The sequence below is a fragment of the Onychostoma macrolepis genome, chromosome 12, assembly GCF_012432095.1.
Source record: "Onychostoma macrolepis isolate SWU-2019 chromosome 12, ASM1243209v1, whole genome shotgun sequence".
In the NCBI taxonomy this organism is placed as follows: domain Eukaryota; kingdom Metazoa; phylum Chordata; class Actinopteri; order Cypriniformes; family Cyprinidae; genus Onychostoma; species Onychostoma macrolepis.
In genome coordinates, this window is record NC_081166.1 from 22,934,670 (window position 1) to 22,962,442 (window position 27,773).

General features: G+C 35.1%; 1 protein-coding gene across 7 annotated transcripts in view; it reads left to right on the plus strand.

The window, feature by feature from the left end:
• plekha1b (pleckstrin homology domain containing, family A (phosphoinositide binding specific) member 1b) overlaps positions 1-25,806 on the plus strand; it is a 45,757-nt gene extending 19,951 nt beyond the window's left edge. Inside the window, exons 2-13 of one of the 7 annotated variants that reach the window (XM_058793513.1) lie at positions 4-164; positions 3,662-3,718; positions 5,114-5,159; positions 6,412-6,509; positions 11,363-11,491; positions 11,720-11,857; positions 12,304-12,372; positions 14,530-14,594; positions 15,586-15,649; positions 16,779-16,868; positions 17,196-17,266; positions 22,642-25,806. In XM_058793513.1, the coding sequence (XP_058649496.1) occupies positions 24-164; positions 3,662-3,718; positions 5,114-5,159; positions 6,412-6,509; positions 11,363-11,491; positions 11,720-11,857; positions 12,304-12,372; positions 14,530-14,594; positions 15,586-15,649; positions 16,779-16,868; positions 17,196-17,266; positions 22,642-22,852 (1,179 nt within the window). In that variant the 5' untranslated portion in view covers positions 4-23 and the 3' untranslated portion in view covers positions 22,853-25,806. The other 6 variants (XM_058793514.1, XM_058793515.1, XM_058793517.1 and 3 more) reach the window with 6 other exon arrangements.
• The last annotated feature ends 1,967 nt before the right edge of the window (positions 25,807-27,773 follow it).

Sequence of the window (27,773 nt, forward strand, 5' to 3'; positions counted from 1 at the left end):
CAGGGTAATGCTTAGTTTCAGAAATGCCGTACGTAGATCGTCAGAATCGGATCTGTGGCTTTCTAGACATAGAGGAATTGGAGAGCAGCGGCAAGTTTTTACGACGCTACTTCATTCTGGACACCCTGGAGGGCAGCCTGGTGTGGTACATGGATAACCCTCAGGTATCTACCCATCTCCATGTCTTTCACCCTGTCAGTGCACCGCTAAACACAGCGGCTTTTAATTTTACATCTGAAGGCCTCCCTTTGTTTTCCACTTCTGTGGATGTAAATACATGTAAAAAATAAAAATTGTATCAAATATGGCAGCATGGTGTTCCCCAGGGGCTAGTCATTGACCCATTTAAGTTTCACATATTAAGTAGGTTATGGATAAGTTTTGAAATTAAACCAAAATTCTCTTCATACTTTTTAAAAATATTGGAATAGTATGATTGCCGTAACAGTCAGTTTTTGTGCATTCTTCTGCCTGTGTGGACAGAAACATAATTGGTGCCACGACACCACGACTGAAGCTACTGCACGAAACTTACAGCAACTAATGTAGTCAGTTCCCAAATGAATGATTATTTTCTTGTCAGTGGATCAAATCACTGAGTAGTATTACTAAATTAATCAGTAGTTGTTTGTTACTGAATTAATCAGACTTACTTACTGAACTACAAGTTATTACTTTCATCCTGTCTGATCTCGAAATACATGAAAAAAATAACATGAAAACTGAAATTATAAATTTGTTGGCAGTAAGACTACTGAGAAGAAAATGCAATAAGAATGACTTTTTCCCAAACATTTCTTACTCAAAAGTACTAAAAGATTAATTGAATGGACCATTAAGGAACTAGAAGTGTTAAGAGGAATCTGGCAATAGAAACAGAGTGAAGTTCTTATGATTTGTATCCCTAGTTACTGAAAACACATGGGTAGATACAGTGAGGAAAATAAGTATTTGAACACCCTGCTATTTTGCAAGTTCTCCCACTTAGAAATCATGGAGGGGTCTGAAATTGTCATCGTAGGTGCATGTCCACTGTGAGAGACATAATCTTTAAAAAAAAATCCAGAAATCACAACGTATGATTTTTTTAACTATTTATTTGTATGATACAGCTGCAAATAAGTATTTGAACACCTGTCTATCGGCTAGAATTCTGACCCTCAAAGACCTGATAGTCTGCCTTTAAAATGTCCACCTCCACTCCATTTATTATCCTAAATTAGATGCACCTGTTTGAGGTCGTTAGCTGCATAAAGACACCTGTCCACCCCATACAATCAGTAAGAATCCAACTACTAACATGGCCAAGACCAAAGAGCTGTCCAAAGACACTAGAGACAAAATTGTACACCTCCACAAGGCTGGAAAGGGCTACGGGAAATTGCCAAGCAGCTTGGTGAAAAAGGTCCACTGTTGGAGCAATCATTAGAAAATGGAAGAAGCTAAACATGACTGTCAATCTCCTCGGACTGGGGCTCCATGCAAGATCTCACCGTGGGGTCTCAATGATCCTAAGAAAGGTGAGAAATCAGCCCAGAACTACACGGGAGGAGCTGGTCAATGACCTGAAAAGAGCTGGGACCACCGCTTCCAAGGTTACTGTTGGTAATACACTAAGACGTCATGGTTTGAAATCATGCATGGCACGGAAGGTTCCCCTGCTTAAACCAGCACATGTCCAGGCCCGACTTAAGTTTGCCAATGACCATTTGGATGATCCAGAGGAGTCATGGGAGAAAGTCATGTGGTCAGATGAGACCAAAATATAACTTTTGGTCATAATTCCACTAAACGTGTTTGGAGGAAGAAGAATGATGAGTACCATCCCAAGAACACCATCCCTACTGTGAAGCATGGGGTGGTAGCATCATGCTTTGGGGTGTTTTTCTGCACATGGGACAGGGCGACTGCACTGTATTAAGGAGAGGATGACCGGGGCCATGTATTGCGAGATTTTGGGGAACAACCTCCTTCCCTCAGTTAGAGCATTGAAGATGGGTCGAGGCTGGGTCTTCCAACATGACAATGACCAAGCACACAGCCAGGATAACCAAGGAGTGGCTCTGTAAGAAGCATATCAAGGTTCTGGCGTGGCCTAGCCAGTCTCCAGACCTAAACCCAATAGAGAATCTTTGAGGGAGCTCAAACTCCGTGTTTCTCAGCGACAGGCCAGAAACCTGACTGATCTAGAGAAGATCTGTGTGGAGGAGTGGGCCAAAATCCCTCCTGCAGTGTGTGCAAACCTGGTGAAAAACTACAGGAAACGTTTGACCTCTGTAATTGCAAACAAAGGCTACTGTACCAAATATTAACATTGATTTTCTCAGGTGTTCAAATACTTATTTGCAGCTGTATCATACAAATAAATAGTTAAAAAATCATACATTGTGATTTCTGGATTTTTTTTTTTTAGATTATGTCTCTCACAGTGGACATGCACCTACGATGACAATTTCAGACCCCTCCATGAATTCTAAGTGGGAGAACTTGCAAAATAGCAGGGTGTTCAAATACTTATTTTCCTCACTGTATACTGAACACCATAGTTCTGCAGTAAGACGATGTGGTGTCTCAGTGGTTTTGGGGCAGTAACTGTAGAGAACTACACCTTCAGTGCTGTCAGAAACAGGAAAACCGTAAGCCACTGTTGACCTTTTTCTACTATCACAGTTAGAATCTTGATATGCAAAACACTGTGTAATACTAACATTTCCTCTCCGACACACCTTGTTATTATTATAGTTTTAAAAAGCATCATTTTGTGAACTTGCTGCACAGATATTGGCCTTTTTTACTCTATAAACTTTGCTAATAGCCTGTAGAGAGATTTCACCTCCCATATGCTTGTGAGTAAAGGATATGAGTGCCATGGCCTCTGTTGGACTTTATAATCTCATAAGTATTAGGTCATTGATGTGTCTTTGCCTCCAGACCACTTTAACCATTCAGATTTATGGTGTTTGTATGTTTGTAGATGTATTTGCATCTGTATGGGTCACACTTTGCTTTACTGTGCAACTTTATAAGGGTATCTTTGTCTGAGACTAGCAAACTAGCCCTAACTGTTCATAACTGTGTTGAGTGTACATGGAAGGAATCTACACAGATGGTAATTACGAAGAGTTTAATTAAAAAATACTTAATTAGCACATAGTGAAATCTAGTATTACTGATACTTTCAATGTCTTAAACTCATTTAGCTTGGAGTAAAAGAGGAAATATCAGGCGAAACCTGACTAGAACTGAGACCACTGATGAAGAGCCTATGTCAGGACCTGTCTTTTTTGATTCTTCATGTTCTTTCTTTGTTTCTTTTAATGGATTCTCTCTTTTCTCTTGGCTGCTGCAGGTTCTGTATCAATCACTTATCCAAGACTCAGTCAGTAGCCCCAGCTAGCATCTTTTATTGATGCCACGTCTGACTCTGAATAATTTACTACCTCACTGCATCTGTAGATGTGTGCTAAAACTTTCATAGACCCCTGTGCAATTCTACAACTTTGGAGAAAACCTTACACTTACCGTAAATGTATTCTGTCCACGTTTGTTTTCAGACACTGCTTGAAACACACACACAAACAGACGTCTCACATCAAATCAGCGTGTAACATTTTATATTCTGAATTTCAGCTCTAATGACTTGAACCTTCTCCTTCTGCAGAATCTTCCAGAAGGAACATCCTATGTCGGCTCCCTCAAACTATCATATATATCCAAGGTTTGTAATTACCAGTTATTTCCAGCTTTTTATATATATATTTGGGGTGTAACGGTACCAAATATTTTTGCTACGGGTTTTTCGGATCGGTTTGCATGTGTACCAAACAGATCGTTCCATTTTTTCAGGAAATTCAGACAATAAATGCCGTTTTGACACTCTTTGACACAGCCATATCGCCGTAGCCTATACTTAAGGTCTTTGCACACTGAGTCTGAAATTTTTGTATGCGTTTTTTCGTATTCGTCATCCTATCCTATCAAAATGATTGTGACGGATGCGAGAACGCAGAAAATCGTACCTGATCCAAAAATTTTACGACGGACGAAAGTTTTGGAGGTAGTGTGTAAACGTGATTGACACAAGGTGAGGTCGTATTTACTTTTTAATGTGCAAAAATTTCGGATGAGAATTTCAGACTCAGTGTGCAATGACCTTAATGTCTCAGTTCTAATGACAGTACAGAGTGTGAGTAAGCGCGATCATCCCTTCCTCTTTACTAATAGTTTTAATGTGAAATATACATGAATGAACAACCCCTCACATAATCGCTCAACTAGTGTTTCAACCGCAAAAAGACGTCATTAAAACAGCTTGTAAACAAAATGTCATGTAGCATTTAATTTACCTAGGCAAGTGATCAGTGTCTACAGCTCGTTATTTGCTAGAGAAATTAAGTCTAGAAAAGAGCATTTTGTGAAATTTTAGACTATGCCTATACTGCCGTGCAAAGGCAAAAATCCGTAACTTCGATTTTGGTCGAAAATTAGTTATTGAGATTTTAGGGACATTCAAGATCCTATATCTTGTGGATGAGTATCTTGAGTCAATTTCGTTGTTTTTCCAAGAAAATAATGAGTTGTCTTAACCGTAATAATACATTATATTTACTTTACCTGTTAGTAATGTCTTAATTGTTTAATGTATATGTCTAAATAAATACTTTATGAAACAAGACTCTGTAAATTATTTTATTTCAACAACAAATAGAAATTTTATAATTTAGAAGTTAATTTAAAAACAATTTACATGTTTGCATACAATTTTTTATTTTGAGTGTTGATTATTATAGTTTAAAATAAATAGTAATTGAATTTAAGTTTGGGCTCTGTTGCTAATTGTAACCTTATAGTAATGTAAAAGGGCTCCCATACTGTTGTTCAATTTAAAACCATTGTTAAATAAAAAAAAATGTAAAAAAATTATGTTTAGTTTTTTCCCTCCTGCTGTAACGTAACCATACCAAACCGTGACGTGAAAACTGAGGTACATACCGAACCGTCATGTTTGTGTACCGTTACACCCATAATATATATAGTGGAAAATGTTTTAATGCACCTTTAAATATGCATATGTTTACAATATTATTGATCTGGTCATACTTTGTCATTAAAGGTTAGCGATGCCACCAAATTGCGGCCAAAGGCGGAGTTCTGCTTTGGTAAGCAATCGATTTACTTTCTCCGTGTCACTCAGAGGATACAGTACATGGAAGGTAGGTCATGTTAGACCATGACCCCTGACCTTGGCTATTGTTTCTGAGATCAGAGCCAGAGACAATCACACACTGGGGGTTCTGGGACTTTACCCGGTGGAGTTAGACGAGAGGCCACTGTCAGAAGTGTACGTGAGCAACATAATACAGATACTATAATTAGTCACACATTGAGTCTGCTACTCTAAAGTGTTTAATAAAGTAGTGGTCTGACCCTCCTGGAGTGATTCAGGCCCGGTGAACCCTGGTTGATTCTTTAATGTTTGCTGTTCACTAAAAACATGTTCTTTCACTTACGGTGAGAAGTTCATAAGTTCATTGAAGTTCAAGTGCATCGAATCTTGATATCAAGGATGATTTAATAAGGTTTGTTGGAAACACCGACAGCAAGTTTCATATGTGCTAAGTTGACCACATGAACACAGTAACTATAGTAGCTGCCTCTGAAACCAGCCACACAAAAGGGACGTGACAGTTTTCACTTTTAGACTTGCACAGAAAAAGATTTCAGTGGAGTTTAGATGTTGTTTTTGTGACTTGTGAAGATAACGCTTCATGTTTAGCTTTGGTTAATTACCAGTGACATATTTGGAAACGAGAAGTACAATCTTTCTGTGTATGGCAGTCCCACTTGTCAGGAAAATGACAGTACACACACACACACATTTGACTGAATCATACCTCATTAATAGCGGTTCACTTGCACATTTGCATTTATCAGCAGCGAACCGTATCAGAGTTCACATTATCACCTATTCAAGTAGACTGGTATGGTTTGCTGGTATGTGTTATTTTAGTATAACTGAGATACTATTATAGTTTTTTTTTTTTTTATAGTTTTAATAATTTTGTGTTGTTTGTTTATTTGTTTGTTTTTGTTTAATGTAATTCCATGTAATTTGTTTCCATGTAATTTTAAAATTTTAGTACATCAGTTTGAAAATGAGAAATGTGGTCTTGGCAAATAGCTTAAAAGATGTTTTATTTTATTTTACTTTACTTTACATCAAAGAAACCTGGATGCTCACCAGAAGTGCTAGTGTGAAAGCACCCTTCTTCAGGCCTAGAAGCACATACTTAGACAGGAAGAGACTGTCTGACCTACATATAATCTATGTTGCCAAATTATAGTGCCACAAAAATGTGATTATATCATCATCTCAAAACTGTTTAAATAAATCTTTGTGTCCTCACACAGTCATCAACGCTGGAATGAGGAAGTTTTACTTGCAGGCGAATGACAAGCAGGATTTAGTGGAGTGGGTCAGTGCGCTCAACAACGCCACCAAAATCACAGTAAGTCCTGACCCTGGATCAGATTCCTCTTACTAACCAGAGAACAGTTCAGATGGTTCTCCAAACTGCAGATTTGGAGACCTGGATCCTGTAGGTGTACAGACAAAATTAGCCTACATTAAATGTATTTTTCTCTACTAAAATTGAATAAGAAAATAATATATCTATTCTTCAAAACACTTTGTTCTATGTAGGACCCTGGGTATGCTGAAGCCTATCCCAGTATCTCAGGCCATAGATTAAGATAATTAGCTGAGATGAGTAAACAGTAAAAATAAAACAAGAGAATTGTTATATTCATTTTTAGATGAATTTATTGGCTTTTAATTAATGAATTGCTTGTGTTGGCCAATAATCCATATAAAATTAAGGGGGAAAAAAAACTTTTTTTTGCAATTTGTTAAAAGTTAAAATACACATACAGACATACATATGTACATATTTTATATATATACAGTGCCCTCCATAAGTATTGGGACAGTAAAGACAAAAATTGCTCTGTTTGCTGTGGAGTCGAGAAATCTGTAAATGTGATTAAATGATGAATATGAGACAAAATTACGGAACGTCATATTTTATTATTGGGTGATTCAACACAGATGTTTTACCAGCTAAGAAGATCAGCAATTTTTGAGTTTCATCCCCCTATCTGATATGAGCATAAGTATTGGAACAGTTGCCTCCCAGGTCTAAGTGATCCTGTTGCATTAATTGTTCAGATATTAAACGCAGAGAATGTGTCTCATAAGATATAACCATTGCTTCTGCATTCTGAGTCTTGCATTCGATGATGATACACACAAACCAGGATGAAGACAAGGGAGCTGACTTCGAGAGAAAAGCAAGCAATTTGGATGCTAAAAGAAAAGAGGAAGTCAATTATAGTTATAGCAAATACAAAGGGCATGGAGAAATCAAGAGAAACCACTGGCGATATCAGCAACCAACAACAACATGATTGGCTGAAAAAAACAGACAATGATGACAGACAAATCACAAAAGCTGTGAAAATGAACCCTAAAATATGTGTCTGTAAAATCACCAACAAGCTCCAGAAAGCTGGGGTGATGTTCTGACAATCTACTTTCCGCAGGAGACTTTGACGCAGAATTACACAGGCTACACAGCAAGATGCAAACCTCTGACCAGCACCAAAAATAGAAAGGCAAAATTAGAGTTTACAAAAAAGCACAAAGGTGAGCCAGTAGAGTTTTGGAACTGAGTTTTATAAACAGGTGAGACAAAGATTAACCTTTATCTAACTGATGGGAAAGCAAAAGTGTGGAGAAAAAAAGGGAACTGCAAATCTATGCAGTTGCAGTATGATCCTAAGCATACAACCTCATCTGTAAAGCATGGTGGAGGTGGTGTCATAGTATGGGCATGCATGGCTGTCTCTGGAACAGGCCCTCTCAACTTTAATGATGACTTAATGGACAACCCGAATTCCGGAAATGTTGGGACGTTTATTAAATTTGAATAAAATGAAAACTAAAAGACTTTCAAATCACATGAGCCAAACTTTTATTCACAATAGAACATAGAGAACATAACAAATGTTTAAACAGAGAAATGTTACTTTTATGCACTAAATGAGCTCATTTCAAATTTGATGCCTGCTACAGGTCTCAAAAAAGTTGGCACGGGGGCAACAAAGGCATTTTGAAAAGATTCAGCTGGGAGAACATCTAGCAACTAATTAAGTTAATTGACATCAGGTCTGTAACATGATTAGCTATAAAAGGGATGTCTTAGAGAGGCAAAGTCTGGGCAGAGGCTCTCCAATCTGTGAAAGAGTGCTTAAAAAGATTGTGGAATACTTTAAAAACAATGTTCCTCAATGTCAAATTGCAAAGGCTTTGCAAATCTCATCATCTACAGTGCATAACATCATCAAAAGGTTCAGAGAGACTGGAGAAATCTCTGTGCGTAAGGGACAAGACCGAAGACCTTTGTTGGATGCCTGTGGTCTTCGGGCCCTCAGACGACACTGCATCACTCATCGGCATAATTCTGTCATTGACATTACTAAATGGGCCCAGGAATACTTCCAGAAGCCACTGTCAGTAAACACAATCCACCATGCCATCTGCAGATGCCAACTAAAGCTCTATCATGCAAAAAGGAAGCCATATGTGAACATGGTCCAGAAGCGCCGTCGTGTCCTGTGTTTCAAAGTAGAAAAGTGTTCTATGGTCAGATGAGTCCAAATTTGACATTCTTGTTGGAAATCATGGACGCCGTGTCCTCTGGGCTAAAGAGGGGGGAGACCTTCCAGCGTGCTATCAGCATTCAGTTCAAAAGCCAGCATGTCTGATGGTAAGGACAATGCAAAACCACATACTGCAGCTATTACAACAACACGGTTTCGTAGTAGAAGAGTCCGGGTGCTGAATTGGCCTGCCTGCAGTCCAGATCTTTCACCTATAGAGAACATTTGGCGCATCATTAAACGAAAACTACATCAAAGACGACCATGTTTAAACATTTATTTTCTGTATGTTCTATTGTGAATAAAATATTGGCTCATGTGATTTAAAATTCTTTTAGTTTTCATTTTATTTAAAATTTATTTAATTTATTTAAAAAACGTCCCAACATTTCCGGAATTTGGGTTGTATGATGACAGTAGCAGAATGAATTTGGAAGGGTGCAAAACCATCTTGGCTACCAGTTTTCAAGAAAATGCCACCAGACTCACCAGAAAGCGCTTCATTTTGCATCAGGACAATGACCCAAAACACCCTGCCAGTTCAGTCAAGGAGTTTATCAGGGCAAAGAAATAGAAGGTCTTAGATCGCCCAAGTCCGTCTCCAGATGTAAACCTGATTGAACATGAATTTCATCAGCCAAAGAGGAGACTAAAGGCAGAAACTCCCCAAAACAAGCAACAGTTGGAATTGGCTGCATTAAAGACTGGAAAAAGCATTTCAAAGGATGAGACCAAGAGTCTGGTGATGTGGGTCACCGACTCACTGCCCTGATTGCATGCAAGGGATCTGCAACTAAATAATAGCTTTTAATCTTTTACATCTGCCTTAAGTTCAACTGTTCCAATACTTACGCTCACATCAAATAGTGAGATAGAAGTGCTGTCCTTTTTATTTGGTAAAACATGTATGTGTTGCAACAGCTAATTATAAATTGTGACATTTATTGACCTATTCTTAGTTGACCTCATATTCTTAGTTTAACAAATTTTTCTCCTTCTTTTTTTTTTTTTTTTATTTAGGTACATTAGGGGAAGTATTTAAAGAATCTTATGCATGATGAAATGCATGGCAAAAAACACTGAATCAAATTATTAATGGAATTTGTCTATCAAATCAAATTGAATTGTTCTCAGTTTGAAAAAAAAGTGTTTTAGAATTTCGAAAACCATTGAATCATGAATCATATCAATTCACACCTCTATTGATTACATCACAACCTCTATTGTGAAAAAGAGATGCACTTTTGCTGAAAATTTCAATTCATATTGGTATATGCCAGGTTCTATAGGCTTAATCATCTTCAATCAGCTTAAACACGTTAAACACTTTAGGTAATTTATGATGCTTACATAATCAGAATATTCAACATGGACAATGTCAGATCATAATGTAGATGCTGCTAATAAGATTGTTGAATGTTAATGGCAGTATTATCATGGAGTGCATGATGTGTTTTGCTAACATGATTAGAACTGGCAGTTTGTTTTGGGTCAGAGACAGAATGTGTAGTGATGGTGTATTGATGAGGGAAGTGTTTTTGGCCTGAAGGCACTAAACGATGAACTGTCATCCCCACAGAAGCAGCTGTAGTGTTAGATCACTGCATCGGCTGAACCAGAAGGACAAATTATTCATTTACACTGAGGGAAAAAGAAAATGTCTAGTTTAGTCTAGTCTAAATTTCAGTGTTTTTTTATTGCAACAACATGAAAAGCATTGAAAACTTTGCTACGTACTATTATTCCTCAACATTAGAAAATGTAATTGGCATCAGTAAGATGTTTTAGTCTCTAATATTCACCAGGGCTGCATTTATTTGATCAAAAGTACAGTAAAAACAGTAATGTTGTGAAATATAATTGAAATTTAAAGTAACATTTTATTTGAAATATTTTTATATTCGTTTTCCATTTTAATATATCTAAAATGTAATGTATTACATTTATAGCAAAGCTGAATTTTCAGCAGCCATTACTCAAATGATCCTTTTCAGAAATCATTCTAATATGCTCAAGAATCAGTTGTGCTGCTTGGTATTTTTGTGGAAACCAAGATAATTTTTTTCAGTATTATTAGATGAATAGAAAGTTACATAGGATAGCATTTATTTGAAATAGAAATTTTATAACATTATAAATGTCTTTCTTGTCAGTTTTGAGTAATGTAATGTGTCCTCACTGAATTAAAATATTAATTTATTTTAAAAAAATAAATAAATTACTGACTCCAAACTGTAGTGTATGTGTCAAAGTTCTTCCTACCTTACTTATGCTGTTTCTGGCTGTGTGTAGCAAAGAGGTTTATTTTTACAAGCTCCCTGCTCATTTTAAATCATTTAATTTTAACACTTTGAGCAGCACATGTCCATGTACGTTGTTTTGTGAATCTGTAAGAGCAGCTTTACAAAGAAGCTGATATATAATTTTGTATTTAAAGAGAAACTGTCAGTTCTGGTCAGTCCTCTTATTTACATATTTTGGTCAAATCTTTTGGCAAAAAATATGTATGGACCCCAAATGGAATGGTTCGATTTGGAATTGATTGTCCTTGTCAGACCTTTTTTGTATTAAATATATAAAGAAAGCAGCTGTCGCATACAAATTTGTTATGTTTGTTTGTCTTTTCTCACTTCTTCTCCAGGTGCCAAAGTCAGGTGAGCAGGTGGCCCATAATACAGCAGAGGCATGTGTGGACACATCGGGTGCCACGAAACAAGTGTCCTACAAGACCGAAATCATTGCAGGAGTGCCCATCATCACCACCACACAGGTCATTTAAGCTCATGACACATTAACATATATATATTAAAAATGCAAAAACAAAATCCTGTAAGAAACACTGAGCAGTTTCATGATAATCAGTTGGTTTATACTTTGATATATATCATGATACTGAATGATTACCACTTTTGTTTACCATGTGTTTGTGCAGTAGCATTACTGATGTAGCTAATGCAACACATTTTAATAAACATTGTTGTATGTCACTGGATCTCAGGAAAAGGGGGAAGGTCAGAATGGTGCAGACAAGAGCGGGATGAGGAAACCTCCTGGTCAGCTGCCGTTTTACCTGAGCCGGAGTAACCAAGACCAGTCGGTCATTAAAGCTGGATATTGTGTCAAACAGGGAGCTGTGGTGAGTAAAAAGTGCAGAATAAGTTTGTATATGCGTTTTTTGTCGAGTATCATATTTCATACATCAGACTTTTAGGGCTCATATAATATGATATAGAATATGGAGTTCATATTCGAGGAGGGGAAACACACTTTTTTATTCAGAGGCCTGAACTGAGCAAAAATATGCAATTTGATGCAGTTGCTGATATTTATATGGCAAAAAGTCAGATGAAATTCTGATAGCATATAATGTAAGTCAGTGAGATAACAGTATAGCAGGCTACTTACATAAAACACATATAAATAAAATAAAATTGTCACTCTATATCTCCCAACAATTTAGGTGAAGTTTTGCAGACAAAAAAGGTCCAATATCTATCAACATATAAAGCACAGCTCACACAAAGTAACTTTCAAACCTTGCAGCTTTCTTTTGGTCAGATACTTCTTTCTATCTTTCTCTAGATGAAAAACTGGAAAAGGAGATACTTCTTGCTGGATGACAATGCACTAAGCTACTTCAAATCAGACATGGTTAGTCTCTCCCTCTCTTGCTTCCTCCTCCTGCGTCTCTCTAGAGTCCTGCACACTGCTGTTGACCTTGAATTCTTCTCAAACCCATTGACCTGTCCAGCTCTTTGTTTTCATTGTGTTTTGCACCTGTGCGTCTATGAGCCCGTCTATAAGCTCCCATCTGATAAGTGAAAGTCCGGCCTGTGTATTGTTCATGCCATCTGATCCTGTGTCCAATTACATTTCACCAATGAAGTATATTTACATATGTGCCCCCAGAATTAGACCAGTGACTCATGTGGGAGTGAAAGCTTGTGTCCAGTGGAGGCTATAAGACCGTGTGTGTGTGTGTGTGTGTGTACCCTGGTGGTTGTTTGAACTTGTTCACAGTGTTATGAATTCCTCTTGCTGTGTCAGCAGGCTGACTGTGTCAGAACATGTCTATATCAGTGGCGATTGCTTTAGGACTTCACTGGAAGCACAGCTTCCTCTTAAATTTCATAAACATTTTGGGGGATTCATAATTATGTTTTAGAAACAAATATAATTCTGTTAAGTTAAAAATATCCACATGGCTTGATGCATACTTTTTTACCAAGGAGTTGAAAAATTAAGGAGCGCATTAAAGAACTTTAGGGGTGCATTTATTTTACTTTACACTTTATTTTGCTGATACTATATTACTATATTTTGAAACTGGGAGCCTGTAGAATGCACGAGCAAAAAATACCATTTTAATTCATTAACTATTTCTGTAATTATATCTATAATTACACTGCTAACCATAATATCTGAAATCCTAACCGTATCCCACCTCAACAGCAGCAAAAGTGTTTACTTTTAATAACACTACATGATCATAATAAGGACACTGTACCAAGCAATTATTTTTTTTTTTGATGTAAATACAGAATATAAAGTGGAACCAAATATTCAATTAAATTTTCTTTGTTGTAATTTCTGTCTTTAATACTTGGAAAAGCTGCTTTTTAATGCTATGATTAAATTGCCTAACCCCAGGTCAAGGCCACTTGTAATTTTTGAAAAGGTTAACACCACTTTTGACCCTGAGATATGAAGTCCTTCTCCAAATCACAATATGAGAACTAAGCAGTGTGAATCACTAACCCGACAGGTATATATTTGGTAAATTAACAGTTTCATAATCCAGGGTTGAATGTGACACTGGGTTAACAGTTCAAGAGTGAGAAGTCTATAATATCACTCAACTCATTGGAGTATCGATGGAAGGACAATTATTTAACATATGTTTCCTCTAAAATAAAGTGACTGCCATGTCTTCATGTCCGATAAAGAAACCATCACTGGCTCACTTTTCGGCTATAGTGTTTTAAAATCATGGTAAACGCTTATAAATTGTTTTGACTGAGGGGGCAGAACAATGAAAAGTTGTTCCACTGTTCAAACACACAACTTCCTGTTGAAAATTTTTGACAAACATTATTTCCCACGGATTTATAGTAGCCTAATTATTTTTATTCCCATGAAGTTAAGAATAGCAGAGACTATTAAACTGATCTTTTTCCTCTGACAGTGAAAATTCAATGCAGTTATTACTAGGAGTTAGTCATATAAACAAAGTCTTACAAATCTTACTGTGAATGCTTGATTTCATATGCAAAATGCAATTATTGACTATTTTCAATTGTGAAACTGTCACAAATCATACAAAAAAAATAATTGTATGAAATCAAATCTATTTAAACTGAACCAAACCTTGACTATATTCAGATTTTTCATTTCCAGTCTAATTAGAGGCTAATGAACTACGATCTGTGGTTCTAAAGTACTGTATTTGTTAAATACCATAGGAAAAGACAACTGTGATGTTGTAGGTGACAAGAACTTGTTACAGCTTCGGCAAGAGAACAGGAAGCAACTGATTCTCTCTCTCTCTCTCTCTGTGTGTGTGTGTCGTGAGGAGGGCAGGCATAGGAAGGAGGCTTGGTCAAAGGCTAAATCATACAGTAGATGTCAATAAAGGCTATTTCAGGGCTGATAATCACAGGCCTGCGCTCACTGCAGCACCCTGCTCGGGCCTGCACTTCCTCACTGCACACACTCGCATGGCTGAAATGTTTGCTCAGTGCTTGTTCAATCATTCACATGAAATAAAGGCAATATTTAATACATTACTGAATGAAACTCTGTTTTTAGGAGCGGGACCCATTACGAGTTATTCCTCTGAAAGAAGTGAACAAGGTGCAGGAGTGTAAACAAAGGTCAGCAGTGCTTCATTTGTGCTGTTGTTTTTGTTTTCTTTTTGTGTTGTGTTTTGTTTAGTCATAACGTTAGTTTAGTTTTGTTTTGCTTTGTCTTGTCTTCTTGTTTTTTGGGGGGGGGGGTTTTGTCTTGTTTTGTCTTGTCTTGTCTTTTTTTGAAATAATGGTTTCCAAATACGCTTCTGCCACACCCCTTGTCATTCAGTGTTCCACAAAAAGGAAGTCGTGCCCCATACATACACCTCTGGTTGAGCCAGAGAAAACTGTAAACAAATCCTACTCAATTACTGTCTCAATGGTTTACTTGTAGTTTCACTTTAAAGTGGGATATAAAGTGGGCAAGTATTTTAACATTAAAATCACTGCACACAGCACACCATCATTAAATGAAAATTCAGCCATATTTATTTTATAAAAAACTATTTTTCTTAATTCATAATCCGTTACACTCAGATATTCATCACAATAAAGAAGAAAAGATCTGTTGCTACTTCCATTTCATTGTAACTTTAAATGCATGTATTTAAACTATGATTGTATTCGGACAACTCACTATAGACACAGATTGTTATTACGTCTGGAAAATCAGAAATGAGAAATCATCCGCCAAGTGACGTTCTAAGGAAACGTTAGTGACGTTTAGCAATATCTATCCTTTTATAAATGGGATCTTCTGGATGAAAACACACACTCTGAACAGACGTCATGGTGATGTATGTGCTCTGGCAGGATAGGTCAGGCAAACATGACATTTGTTATATTTTTATTTACTACAGGCCACCAAGTTTATCTTAACGTTAACATGTGACAGTTCACAATGTTTAAAAGTTATGCTCTTTGGGACTTGGGCAGACCTTTTATAATAGTGAGCAAACAAACAGTAATAAACCATAACAGCATTCCTATCATGCATCTGTGCTGCTGTGCTGTTTCAACAGTTTAGGATTTTACCCATGATTCTGTTGTGTCTAATACTGATTTGTGTTTTTAGTGACTTGATGATGAGGGACAATCTTTTTGAACTGGTTACTACCTCAAGAACTTTCTACTTTCAGGTAGGAATGTATTAATTCTTATTATTTAATTCATATTAATTCTTCACCCTCTCTATTGGGGTGTGCCTTAATATTTGATGGTAAACTAAATGCATACTCTTTCTTACAGCAGTGGTTTAGTGGCGGGTTAAAAAATAATACTGTTGCTTTATATGATTTTTGAATAATCTCATAAGTGTTTTGAAAAATACAGTCAAAAACTGGCCCGATTTACCAGACTGTCCATTCTAGTATATCCTCTTTGTGCTTGTCTGTCTCTCTTCTCTTTTTCTGCCGTGTCGGTGTCTAATGAATGTGCACTATGTTACAGATATGATTATATATGATTTTTGAATAATCTCATAAGTGTTTTGAAAAATACAGTTGTAATGTTACAGTATAAAAGCAGTGTTTTTTTTAAACACAGTAACACTTATTTTTTCATACTATTAGAAGATTATTCACAACACATTATGAGTTTATTCTCAACATTTTAAATTTTTCATTATTTTATTTTAACATGGCACTAAAACACTGCCTTTGATTAAAAAAAAAAAAAAAAATTCAGAAAAACAAAATAAAGTATAATAAATAAAGCATTAAAGGGATGAAGTGATTTGTGAGAAACACACTACTTTTCAAAATTTTGGGGACCATTTTTATGTTTTGTATAAATGTATTTACTCTTGATTAATTTAATGCACCCTTGCTTTATATATAAATATATAAACCCTTTAATATAACTTTCTGTGTTTTATCATTGTACTCTGTGTTTTTAATGTAAACAACTTTTATTGTAATGGGACAATAGTTTTGGCTATTGTTTATTTTTGTCCCATTACATTACTTTATTTGCAGTGGAGACGCATTACATCTTTAGAAATTTTATATCAGATGGAATATAATATTTATATTTCTTGAGTCATTTTTAGCAGCAAAAACCTGATTCCTTGTCTGGAAATCACATTTGTGATCAGAACGATAAGCTTATGTTATCTTACCTTTTAATCTGAGATGGCACTTAGTCTCTTAGTTTTGAGAGCCATGGATCCAAATAATTTCAAGCATGAATAAATGTTTTAATTGATTGTTTTTAAATGTTAAACATTTTAACAAAAATGAAAGCTGTCTGTATTTTTCTCTGTCTCAGTCGGACAGCCCAGACGAGATGCACGGCTGGATCAAGGCTATCTCTGGGGCCATAGTGGCCCAACGGGGTCCTGGACGCTCAGCAGCCTCAGTAAGAATGGCCTTTGTTTAGTGACATTCTGAGTCCTCAGCCGTTTTGATTTGTGTTTTGTGAAGTGTTTTGTTGCCACACATCCTGTCCATGTCCAGCCCAACTTGTGTCTCTTCAAATGTCACTCATTTATGTTTACTGCTGAAATGACCAAAAATCCAATCTCAAAAGGACAGTTTACCCTAAAATTAAACATTTGTCATTGTCCGCTCAAAAACTGGCCCGATTTACCAGACTGCCCATTCTAGTATATCCTCTTTGTGCTTGTCTGTCTCTCTTCTCTTTTTTTGCCGTGTCGGTGTCTAATGAATGTGCGCTATGTTACAGATGCGTCAGGCCAGGCGGCTCTCAAACCCTTGTATACAGAGGTATACATCCTGCAATGGTGAATGCAGCACGTATGTGTTGAGAACAAACCCCTTGCGCTTTGTCCCTGTTTGTTTGCATCCAGCCCCTGCTTAGTCCTTGAACTAGTTCTGAGCAGGGTAGAGGTGCCTCACCTAAATAATCCAACCCCGCAGACAAACCAAGCTATAACCAAACCTCATGTCGCCTATAGTGACCTTTGACATCCATCATCCCCATTTTCTCTTTTTATATACTTTGGAACATCCATACTAAACATCTCACACATTCATCTGATTACCCACACTTCTGTACGGCAGGGTTACTTATTATAGTCAATTAAAACTATAAGTGAAGCTAAAATCACAACCATAAAAGTAGAAAGTTACTTGAAATAAAATAAACGTTAACTGAAATTAAATTAAATTAAATCTAGAAAAAACCTTTTCTTTGACCTAGTTACAAAGGCAGCATTTCTCAGTTTAATTTAGTTTAACTTGATATACTAAAATAAACCGAAACTGAAAACAAAATATAAAAATAAAAACTGATTCAAAATGTGAATAAAAAATAAAAAATCTCAGTGATACTAAAATAAAACTGCTGTCCAAGGCTCAGTAAAACATATATTTGATAACATTGATTTATAGTGAGACATTCTAATGTAATTTACTGAATTAAAAAAAATCATAATTGATTCTTTTTTAATGTAATTAATTTCATATTTAAAAAATATGTATTCGATGTATTCAATGTAAAAAATATTTTTATAAAAGTCATTTAAATATATGCAAGAAAGACAATTCAGTATGCAAATATCAAAGACGTTGATATTATGAGATTAGATTGTAAACTAAATGCATACACTTTATTACAATAAAAGTTTTAGTGGCAGGTTAAAAAAATAGAGCTGGTTTATCTTGTTTTTATTTTTGTATAATGATTTGTTTTCTCATAAAACTTTATTATTTTAAACTCTATTATTAATTTTTGGCAAAATTCTCAAATTTTAGCTCAGCTATAAAACTGTCATTTTTTTATTTTTGATTGGAGTGAAGAAAGATAGTATATAAAATTAATAAAATATGAATTTAAATATATGCAAGAAAGACAATTCAGTATGCAAATAGATAAAAAGAAGACCAGTCACAGTTTAGTTTCTCAATTTTACTGTGACTCAGTTAGAAAATATGCAATTATAAAAGATGGATAGATAAATATTACACTGGAGCACATTCTTACAGTTCCTAAAACCTAAATCCTAAACTTTACACTTGGGTTACACTTTATTTTGATAGTCCACTTTAGTCATTCTACTAACTATAAGTAACTTTGTAACTACATGTCAACTACATGTCAACTAATTCTCATTAATTTGCATCTACATGTCTACTAACTCTCAGTAGGGTAGGTTTAAGGTTAGTAGAATAAGTTGACATATACTTGCAAAGTTTCTAATAGTCAGTATGTTGTATGTTGTGGACCCATCAAAATAAAGTGTTAGAAGATATTAAGCAGACAGTCTACTAATACTCTAATGACTGCTAGTTGATATGTAGTTGCAAAGTTACTTACTGTTAGTAGAATGTCTGAAGTGGACTATCGAAATAAAGTGTTACCGAAAAAAAAAAAAAGACATAACACACTGAAATGATCTAATTAAGGCTGAACAATGTCTGTACGTGAATCTGTTCGGGCTGAATTAATTTTAGAAATTTATGGAGAGGAAGAATAATAATAGAATGTATTAGGGATATCCGTACAGTGCTGCATGATGTAAAAACAATGATTGAATCTTGAAGTTTGCCAGTACAGCAGGACAATATTTACTAGTGGGTCCATGCTGATTCATAAAAATATTTAATGTATATCTCTTTTCAAAAACATTTCCATTTGTCTTCTGGTAGTTGAGCATTACTCTACATGTTTGCAAACAGCAAGTCATTTCAATAAATTCTCATCATGAGCACATCTGGAAATTATTAATTCAGTTTAATAGATGTAGTACACAATTGTGAAATTTCAAGTTTGTTTGAGTTTAATTAAACTAAAATCTAATCATGAAATCATAAGTAAATAATACTATTATAGATAATAAAGAGGACTCTTATAAACCACCTGATTTTCATAGAAAGATATAAAGATCCTTTATATAAATGTAATTCTTAAAGTACACTGTATCAAATACGTATGTTGAAAGCCAAAAGTTGACCCATCCAGATCTTTTGTCAAGTTGATGTTATTTTTTTTCCCCTCCACCTTAAGGTCATACATTTTGAACAAGAACTAATTGTGCTTAGTTCTTTGTTTTGTTAGGCCGTGGTTTGTTGTTCGCTGTTTGTAAGTTTAGGTCTTTGGATATTTGTCTGGAATGACCAAAAAGTCGTAAATTACTACTGTCACATTTTAGTTTGGGGACCAATTCTCACTATTAACTACAATTTTTTCATCAATAAACTCCTAAGTTGCTGTTTATTAATAGTTTGTGAGGTACAACCCGAATTCCGGAAATGTTGGGACATTTTTTACATTTGAATAAAATGAAAACTAAAAGAATTTCAAATCACATGAGCCAATATTTTATTCACAATAGACCATAGATAACATAAATGTTTAAACTGAGAAATCTTACAATTTTATGTTTACATTTCAAATTTGATGCCTGCTACAGTTCTCAAAATAGTTGGGACGGGGGCATGTTTACCATGGTGTAGCATCTCCTTTTCTTTTCACCTCTTTTGGGCATCAAGGTTATGAGTTTCTGGAGTTTTGGTGTTAGAATTTGGTCCCATTCTTGCCTGATATAGGTTTCCAGTTACTGAAGAGTTTGTGGTCGTCTTTGGCGTATTTTTCGTTTAATGATGCGCCAATGTTCTCTATAGGCGAAAGATCTGGACTGCAGGCAGGCCAGTTCAGCACCTGGACTCTTCTACTACGAAGCCATGCTGTTATAGCTGCATTATGTGGTTTTGCATTGTCCTGCTGAAATACACAAGGCCTTCCCTGAAATAGACGTCGTCTGGAGGGGAGCATATGTTGCCCTAAAATCTTTATATACCTTTCAGCATTCATAGTGCCTTCCAAAACATGCAAGCTGCCCGTACTGTATGCACTTATGCACCCCCATACCATCAGAGATGCTGGCTTTTGAACTGAACGCTGATAACACACTGGAAGGTCTCCCTCCTCTTTAGCCCGGAGGACATGGCGTACGTGATTTCCAACAAGAATGTCAAATTTGGACTCGTCTGACCATAGAACACTTTTCCACTTTGAAACAGTCCATTTTAAATGAGCCTGTAGCAGGCATCAAATTTGAAATGAGCTCATTTAGTGGATAAAAGTGTAAAATATCTCCATTTAAACATTTGTTATGTTCTCTGTGTTCTATTGTGAATAAAATATTGGCTCATGTGATTTGAAAGTCTTTTAGTTTTCATTTTACTCAAATAAAAAAAAAAAACATCCCAACATTTCCGGAATTCGGGTTGTAGTTTTTAAGTTCAGGTATGGGGTAGGATAAAGAAATATCAAATATGGGCATGCAGAATAAGGCATTACGTGCTTTATATGTACTAATAAACAGCCAATATGCTTGTAATATGCATGCTAGTTAATAGTTAGAATTGGTCCCTAAACTAAAGTGTTACTACTACATTACATAACATTTTTTTCATTATATACTATATATTATTTTCAACATATTATCTAATTTGTCATATCATTTTGTATTCATCATGTTTGATGCCCACATTTAACTTCTATTTACTTACAGTTTACAATCCATTTAACCTCACCTGCTTTTCTTTAAAAAAAATGTCTTTCTTTTTTTCTTTCTTTTTTTTCAATTACAGGACATTACTAAATTTACATCTACATGTCAGTATTAACAATGCACTAAAAGTCATTTATTTATTTATTTAAATTAAATCTCTTTGAAATAATGTAGACTAGTCATTTGTGACTAGGAATGTTGTTTTAATCTATCATGTTGAGGTCACATCACATCAGTTTTTAAACACAATGATAAAGATAATGGACACTAATGAAGATGAAAACACTAACAAAACATGAATAAAAAGTGACTTAGTGCACCATTTAAGGCATAGTAAACAAAAACAAAAAAAATCTGTCATAATTTACTCACCCACGTGGTGTTGATTTAAAATATGCACACACTTCCACATAAAAGAAAGTCATACAGGTTTGGAGTGACAAAGGATGAGGAAATGATGGCAGAGTTTTCATTTCTGGGTGAGCTATCCCTTGTGAAAAAGAAGTATGCTTGCTTGTATTGAATATGCATTTATATATTTAAAAAACTTTACTTGCAGATAATATAATATTTATGAAATAACACCTCTATTTACACTTATTTTGATTCATTAACTTAATTATTATCTTCTCTGTGATGTTATATGATACGTGTTATTTGATGTGTTATTGATATTTTAAATGTATAAATTTACAACTTTAACATTACAAATGTGCAATTGTAAATGTTTTAAAACATGACATACAAGTTTCAATAAAAATTGCTTAAAAGTATATTTCAATTTACCATAAATTCTTGTCACTTTAGCCATATTTCAGACATAATTATGAAATTACATATCAAAATGTACTTAAGTCCTACTGAAGTGCATCAAAGAAGTACAAAGTTCAAATAATTGCATTTAAAATAAGTTTAAGCTATAATTAATATTCATTTAATTGTAAATAGCATGCACTTAAATTCATTTTGCATTTAAGCATGTTCTTTTGAAGCGTATTGTTTCCATAATAATTGCTCTTTTTAAAAGAATTCTAAAGTATGCTTCTTTTTCACAAGGGATTTCATTAATGTTAAGGCCTGCTCACATCAACACATGTTCGTCACAAAAATTCTGTCTGTTTTTTGTTATTCTTATATAATGTTTTTGCATTTCTGTTCAGACCAATGCAAAAACATAGGAAATTAAAATGAACGTCTTGTTGACAGGCCTTTAGTTTTGAATTTAAGAATATTAAAAATCAAAACTGTCTCCTTGGAGCTTTTTATTTAACCTGCCTTTATATGTTGAATCCTTTTTCTGTCTTTGCCTTCCTTGAATGCTGTTTTAAGCTGACCTCCACCTCTCATTTTTCCCTTCCAGAGATTAAACGTGACACTGAGACACTAACAACCCAAACACAAGCTCTTCTTCTGCACTAGCGGCTGTCCTGTTCCTGCTATATCCCAGACTGATCTCCAACCTCTTATCTGCTGTAGCTTTCACTGCCACTGCTCGCTGACGTGACTGCCGCCCATGTACTAAACTTCCTGCTGTTCCTCTTGCTTCACCTGCTCTTGTTCTTGAGTTTTTTCCTCCGTCTTCACTTTCTTCCAAAGCGGTTTCCTCTGTCCTGACTGATGCGGTGTTCTGTAACCGTTCCTCAATCTCCACAGGAGCATGCTGAACCCACCTCCGTCTTCTACTACAACGAACAGATTCTCTCAACTCCTTGCTCACCCCTCCCCACCGAACTCCATTACCCAGAATGCCGTTCACCCTCGGGCTCTCAGCATGGCATGGGAGGGGCCAGACCTGAAAAGCCTGTGCCCGGGGCCACGAGCGCGCCTGTCGCTGCAGGAGTCGCCCCAAATCTTCTTCAAGTAAATGCTAACAACTCGTCACCATGGCAAATGAGAATCGGCGTAACACAGCCTCCGGATATCCGACAAGATGAAGACCTGCATGTTACCCAGGTGTAACGATGTACTTGGTATATAGCACACACACATTAAAACAAACTGTTAACGCTAAAGGCAGGACAGGGACTCGGGATGAATGTGAATCGGGCCCAGTGCACCATGGGATATGGAGTTTTCCCCAATCAAGCCTCTTAAAAAACTGCAACAAGTTCAAACCAGAAAATTCATTGAGACACCAAAAAGTTGCTGTTACCAACAGTCGATTATTTTCCTGTTACGACCAAAAACCGATATTACAGTTAATATTATAAACCTATTGTGGGTTTTTTTTCCTGTTTTTAAATCTAAAATACCATGTACATGAACTGAATTTAGTGGAATCGGGCATCAAAACACTTGATGTACAGTCAAAAACTGGAAATATATATTGTTTAAATAAAAAGTATTTATTTTTATTTAAAAATACAGATATATAATAAAAATAACTTAATATTAAAACAGTAGTTTCCAGTATTGACCTAATCAAACTGATACTGATAAAACAAATTATATGCTACATATTGCTGATACCAATAAGGCCACTGAAATCCTTGAACACATAAATTCTGGTTTGTTTCATTTGAATTAATCTGGTGCTTTTACATCATTTTTTGGGGTACAGTTAGACTTTTGTCCTACAGTAACATATTCCTTTAGATGCCATTGGGCCTTGGTTGTCTTGTTTTTCATTGGTAACTGAATTTCGTTATCTTTTTCTTTTTTTGGAATGATTTATGTATAAATTGAATTGGTCTTTGTGTTTGACCACAACAAGCTTCTACTGATATGTTTTGTATTGCTGTAGAGAGAATGACTTTTGTGTTGTTATATTTCAGTGTAAAACACACCGCCACTCTTTATGGTCTGTTTCTGATTCACCATGAGGCAGTTCTCTTTTGGGAGCAAGACTCTATTTAGTGGCACTTCTGTTTGTCAGATGCATGTGAACGTATGACTCTGTATTTCTACATATATATAAAAAAACAAAAAAAAAACACTCCAGACATTTGTTAACTTAGACTTTACAAAAAGGTTCAATTTGTTAACATTAGTTAATTCTAGAGCTGCCCTCGACTAACGATTTTTCTGGTCGACTAGTGGTCGTTAATTTTAAGCATTAGTCGACTAATCGCACGTTTATTAATAAACCATTTAAATCATTATAATGAGCCTTTAATAGCCTACATAGCCTAATAAGCACTCAAGCACACCACATAAAGCTTGCCACAGCGCACCGGCAGAAGTAATGATTATGAATGTGTTAGTAAAAAACAGTAAGGAGACTGCATTAACATTTGAATAATTCACTGATAAACTAGTGCTTTTTTGTTTTCGGTTTAAGAGATTAAGTCAGCCACACTGACTCGTCATCTCCGCAGTAGTGGATGTGCCTGTATGCATGTTTCATACGGATTACATAATCTGAGAATATTAGTCTTCCATTTGAATTGGTTTATTTGAAAGTAGACATTTCACTCTCTATAGATATATTTTTAATGTAAGGCAAAGATATACACAGAGTTTTGTGCTCAAGTTCACAGAGACCGAGACGGCAGAAAGCGCATCCTGATTGTTTTCATTATTTTACAAAAGCGCAATGTTTTGTTAATATTGTGAGTGCACACAAAAAACGTAGAGTCTTTACAGACTCAAAAGATGTATTACTCTTATCTGAATGAGCAAAAATGAGAGAGTATTTTATGAGCAAGTGAGCGCACCGGCGCCTCCATCTGTCCTGCAGTGAGCTACTGTTCAGCTTCCACACTTACACGCACAGACACTTCAATAGCGCACATATTTCTAGGTTAACATTAGATTGAGTGGCCATGTAAAGTTGCTGCTACTTACATATTTTAGATGATAAGCCATATTTAAGGTCAATGAATGATAGGCGAGCGATTGGATGTCCTGCCTGATATACTACCACATAGACCAGCCGTTAACGATCTGCGTGACTTCGCCAGTGTGAATTTTGTTATTTTTCGGCAACTAATAAAATTTCAGTCGACCAAGCCTCTTCTGGTCGACTAGCGATTAGTCGACTATTAGGGGGCAGCCCTAGTTAATTAATTATGTGGGCTATCGTGAACTTAAGATGAATAGTAATGTTCCACAATTATGACAATTAATATTTGTATTAATATACAAACTTTTTTTTAATAATGTTAATTCAATGAATGTTTGTACTTGAAATGTTTTCAGCATATAACAAATATATTAGTATATGTAGAAGAACATTAACACTGTGAGTATTGTTTATTGTTAGTTCATGACACCTAATGCATTACATAATGTTAATTAATTGAACCTAAAGTGTTACCAACAAAGCACAGGCATCCACTAAACACTGTTGAATGGACCCTTTTCACAGACTTGTATTTTATAAGATTGAAAATCTAGCCAAGTTATTTTTTAAATTATTATTATTATTGTTTTTATATATATATATATATATATATATATATTCTCTCTCTCTCTCTTTAAATTACAATGTACTTTTGTGCAAAATGTACATAACACTACTACTTTGTTTTATGTTACCTTGCCAATGTCAGTGTAATTGCACATAAGGAAGAGGTCAATTTGACATACAGTATTTCTCTCTACTGACTGCTGTAATCAGTCTCTCTATATTTTTATCCTGTTTTGTGAAGTTATAGAAATGCTCTTTTGCTACTGAAGCAAATGGTAACACAAATATGTGAAAAGGGTCCATATGTTAGTATTAGTGTGAATGCAAACAGAGTCAGTGACCCCAATGATAAATACTGTATGTTGTTTTATTGTGGATTCAGACACTGCAACATGTTTTTTCATGTGTAATGTATGTAGTTGTTGGCTGGAAAAAAATTATAAATTTTTGAAATTAATCAAAATAATGTTTTTGCTTTTCTTTTAGAGTCGTGGTTTGACTCAGGGTTAGTTAGAATTAGCTTTATATACATACAAAAGAAGTATTAAAGTTACTAAGTGTGTGTGTGTGTGTGTGAGTGTGTGTGTGTGTGTGTGTGTGCCTACTTAACCATTTCGGGGACAAATTTGTACCCAGAAGTCAGCCAAATCTGACAAAACCACCTTTTGTGGATGTCTTTATTTGTAAAAACATCTAAAAATAAAGTAAATAAAGTAAAATAAAAAAATAAATGTAAAAATGCAGGAAATTTTCATTTAGGATGTGGTTTAGGTTATAAGATTTATTATTTTCAGACATTATTTTCTGTCATGTCTATCGTCAGTTTGCACAGGAAAAGCAATGTGCTAAAATTTTGAAGATGGATGAGCCTAAACTGCAGACATACAATACCGGTCAAAACTTTTTTCTTTTTTTTTTTAAGAAGTCTCTTATGCTCACCGAGGCTGGTCAAAAATACGGTAAAAACAGCAATATTGTGAAATATTTGTTTTCTATTGTAATGTATTTTCAAATCTAAATTATTTCTGTAATGGAAAAGCTGAATTTGATCCTTCATAAATCATTCTAATATGGTGATTTGATGTGAAATTATTATGAATTATTATTTGTGCTCGAGTATTAATAATGTACTATCATCAGTGTGATCAAGTAAGTGTGATACATTTTTTCAGGATTATTTTAATAATAGAAAGTTTACAAAACAGCTTTTATTTCAAATATAAATCTTTTCTAACATTGCAAATGTCTTTACTGACACTTGAACAATTTAATTGTGTCGTTGCTGAATAAGAGTATTATTTATGATTTTGATTTTTTTTATGAAGTCTGAATGATCATGTTACACTGAAGACTGCAATGGCTTTTATTATTTTAAAGATTAATAAATACAATAAATATGCTCATTGTTAATTTTAGTTAATGCGTTAACTAATGGGGCATAATTGTAAAGTGTTACCATATTTCTGATCATAAAACCAAATGTAGACTTGGTAAGCATAAGAGATTTCTTTTAAAAACATGAAATATTGTTTGCAAAATTTTGACTGGTAGTGTATGCATGTAATTATACAGGAAATAGAGTGATTCAAATACAATACAGGCTACAACAAATACTCTAATGTGAGCCTTGTGCATAAATCTGTATTCATAAGGAACACTTTGACATTTGCGATACATACTATATATTAAGATGCATTCTCCGTTGGCTGATCTGTTATTTGCTACTGCAATTACACTTTCAATAAGCAGAAAAAATTCATGACATTAATTAAATAACCATGTAGGTATATAGTCAGATTCTTGATATAGAACTGCGATTACTTGGGTAATATTTACTCATTATAAACACCTCTAGTTGTTACTGAAGTATTAAACCAGTGCTGTACTCAAAAACCCACTCGTTCGAATCCAAGTCCATACCAAGACTTGAGTAGGTTGAGTCCATTATAAAAGAAAAATATGGCCTTGGACTGAGACTCAAACAGCATGTCACAGCATGCATATACCATTGCCCTGCAAATTTTTGTAGGCAAATTCCATTAATTTCAATAGGAATTTGTGTGATTGGGAGTTTTGCACAAGGGTTGAACAATTCACTATACAAATATCGCATAAGCTCCATCAGAAAGCTGTTTGGTTTGAAAGTGGCTTCTGTGTGAGCTGTGCTTCATACATTGTTACACAATGGTGAATAGACAGTTTTTGCCCACAAAATTTCGCCTAAAATTTGCAAATGTGACAATTAAGAGCCTTTATTTAAAGACTATTTCTTTATTGACTTCATTGAAGTTCAACATCACAACAAGGTATGTTGAAAATAGGGGTAGCCTTATAAGTATGTATTTATAGAGCTGTGAAAAAGTTTTTGCCCCATCCTTTGTTTTATGGATAGGCTATTTTATACCAAACTGTTTCAGAAATTAAAACTAAATCT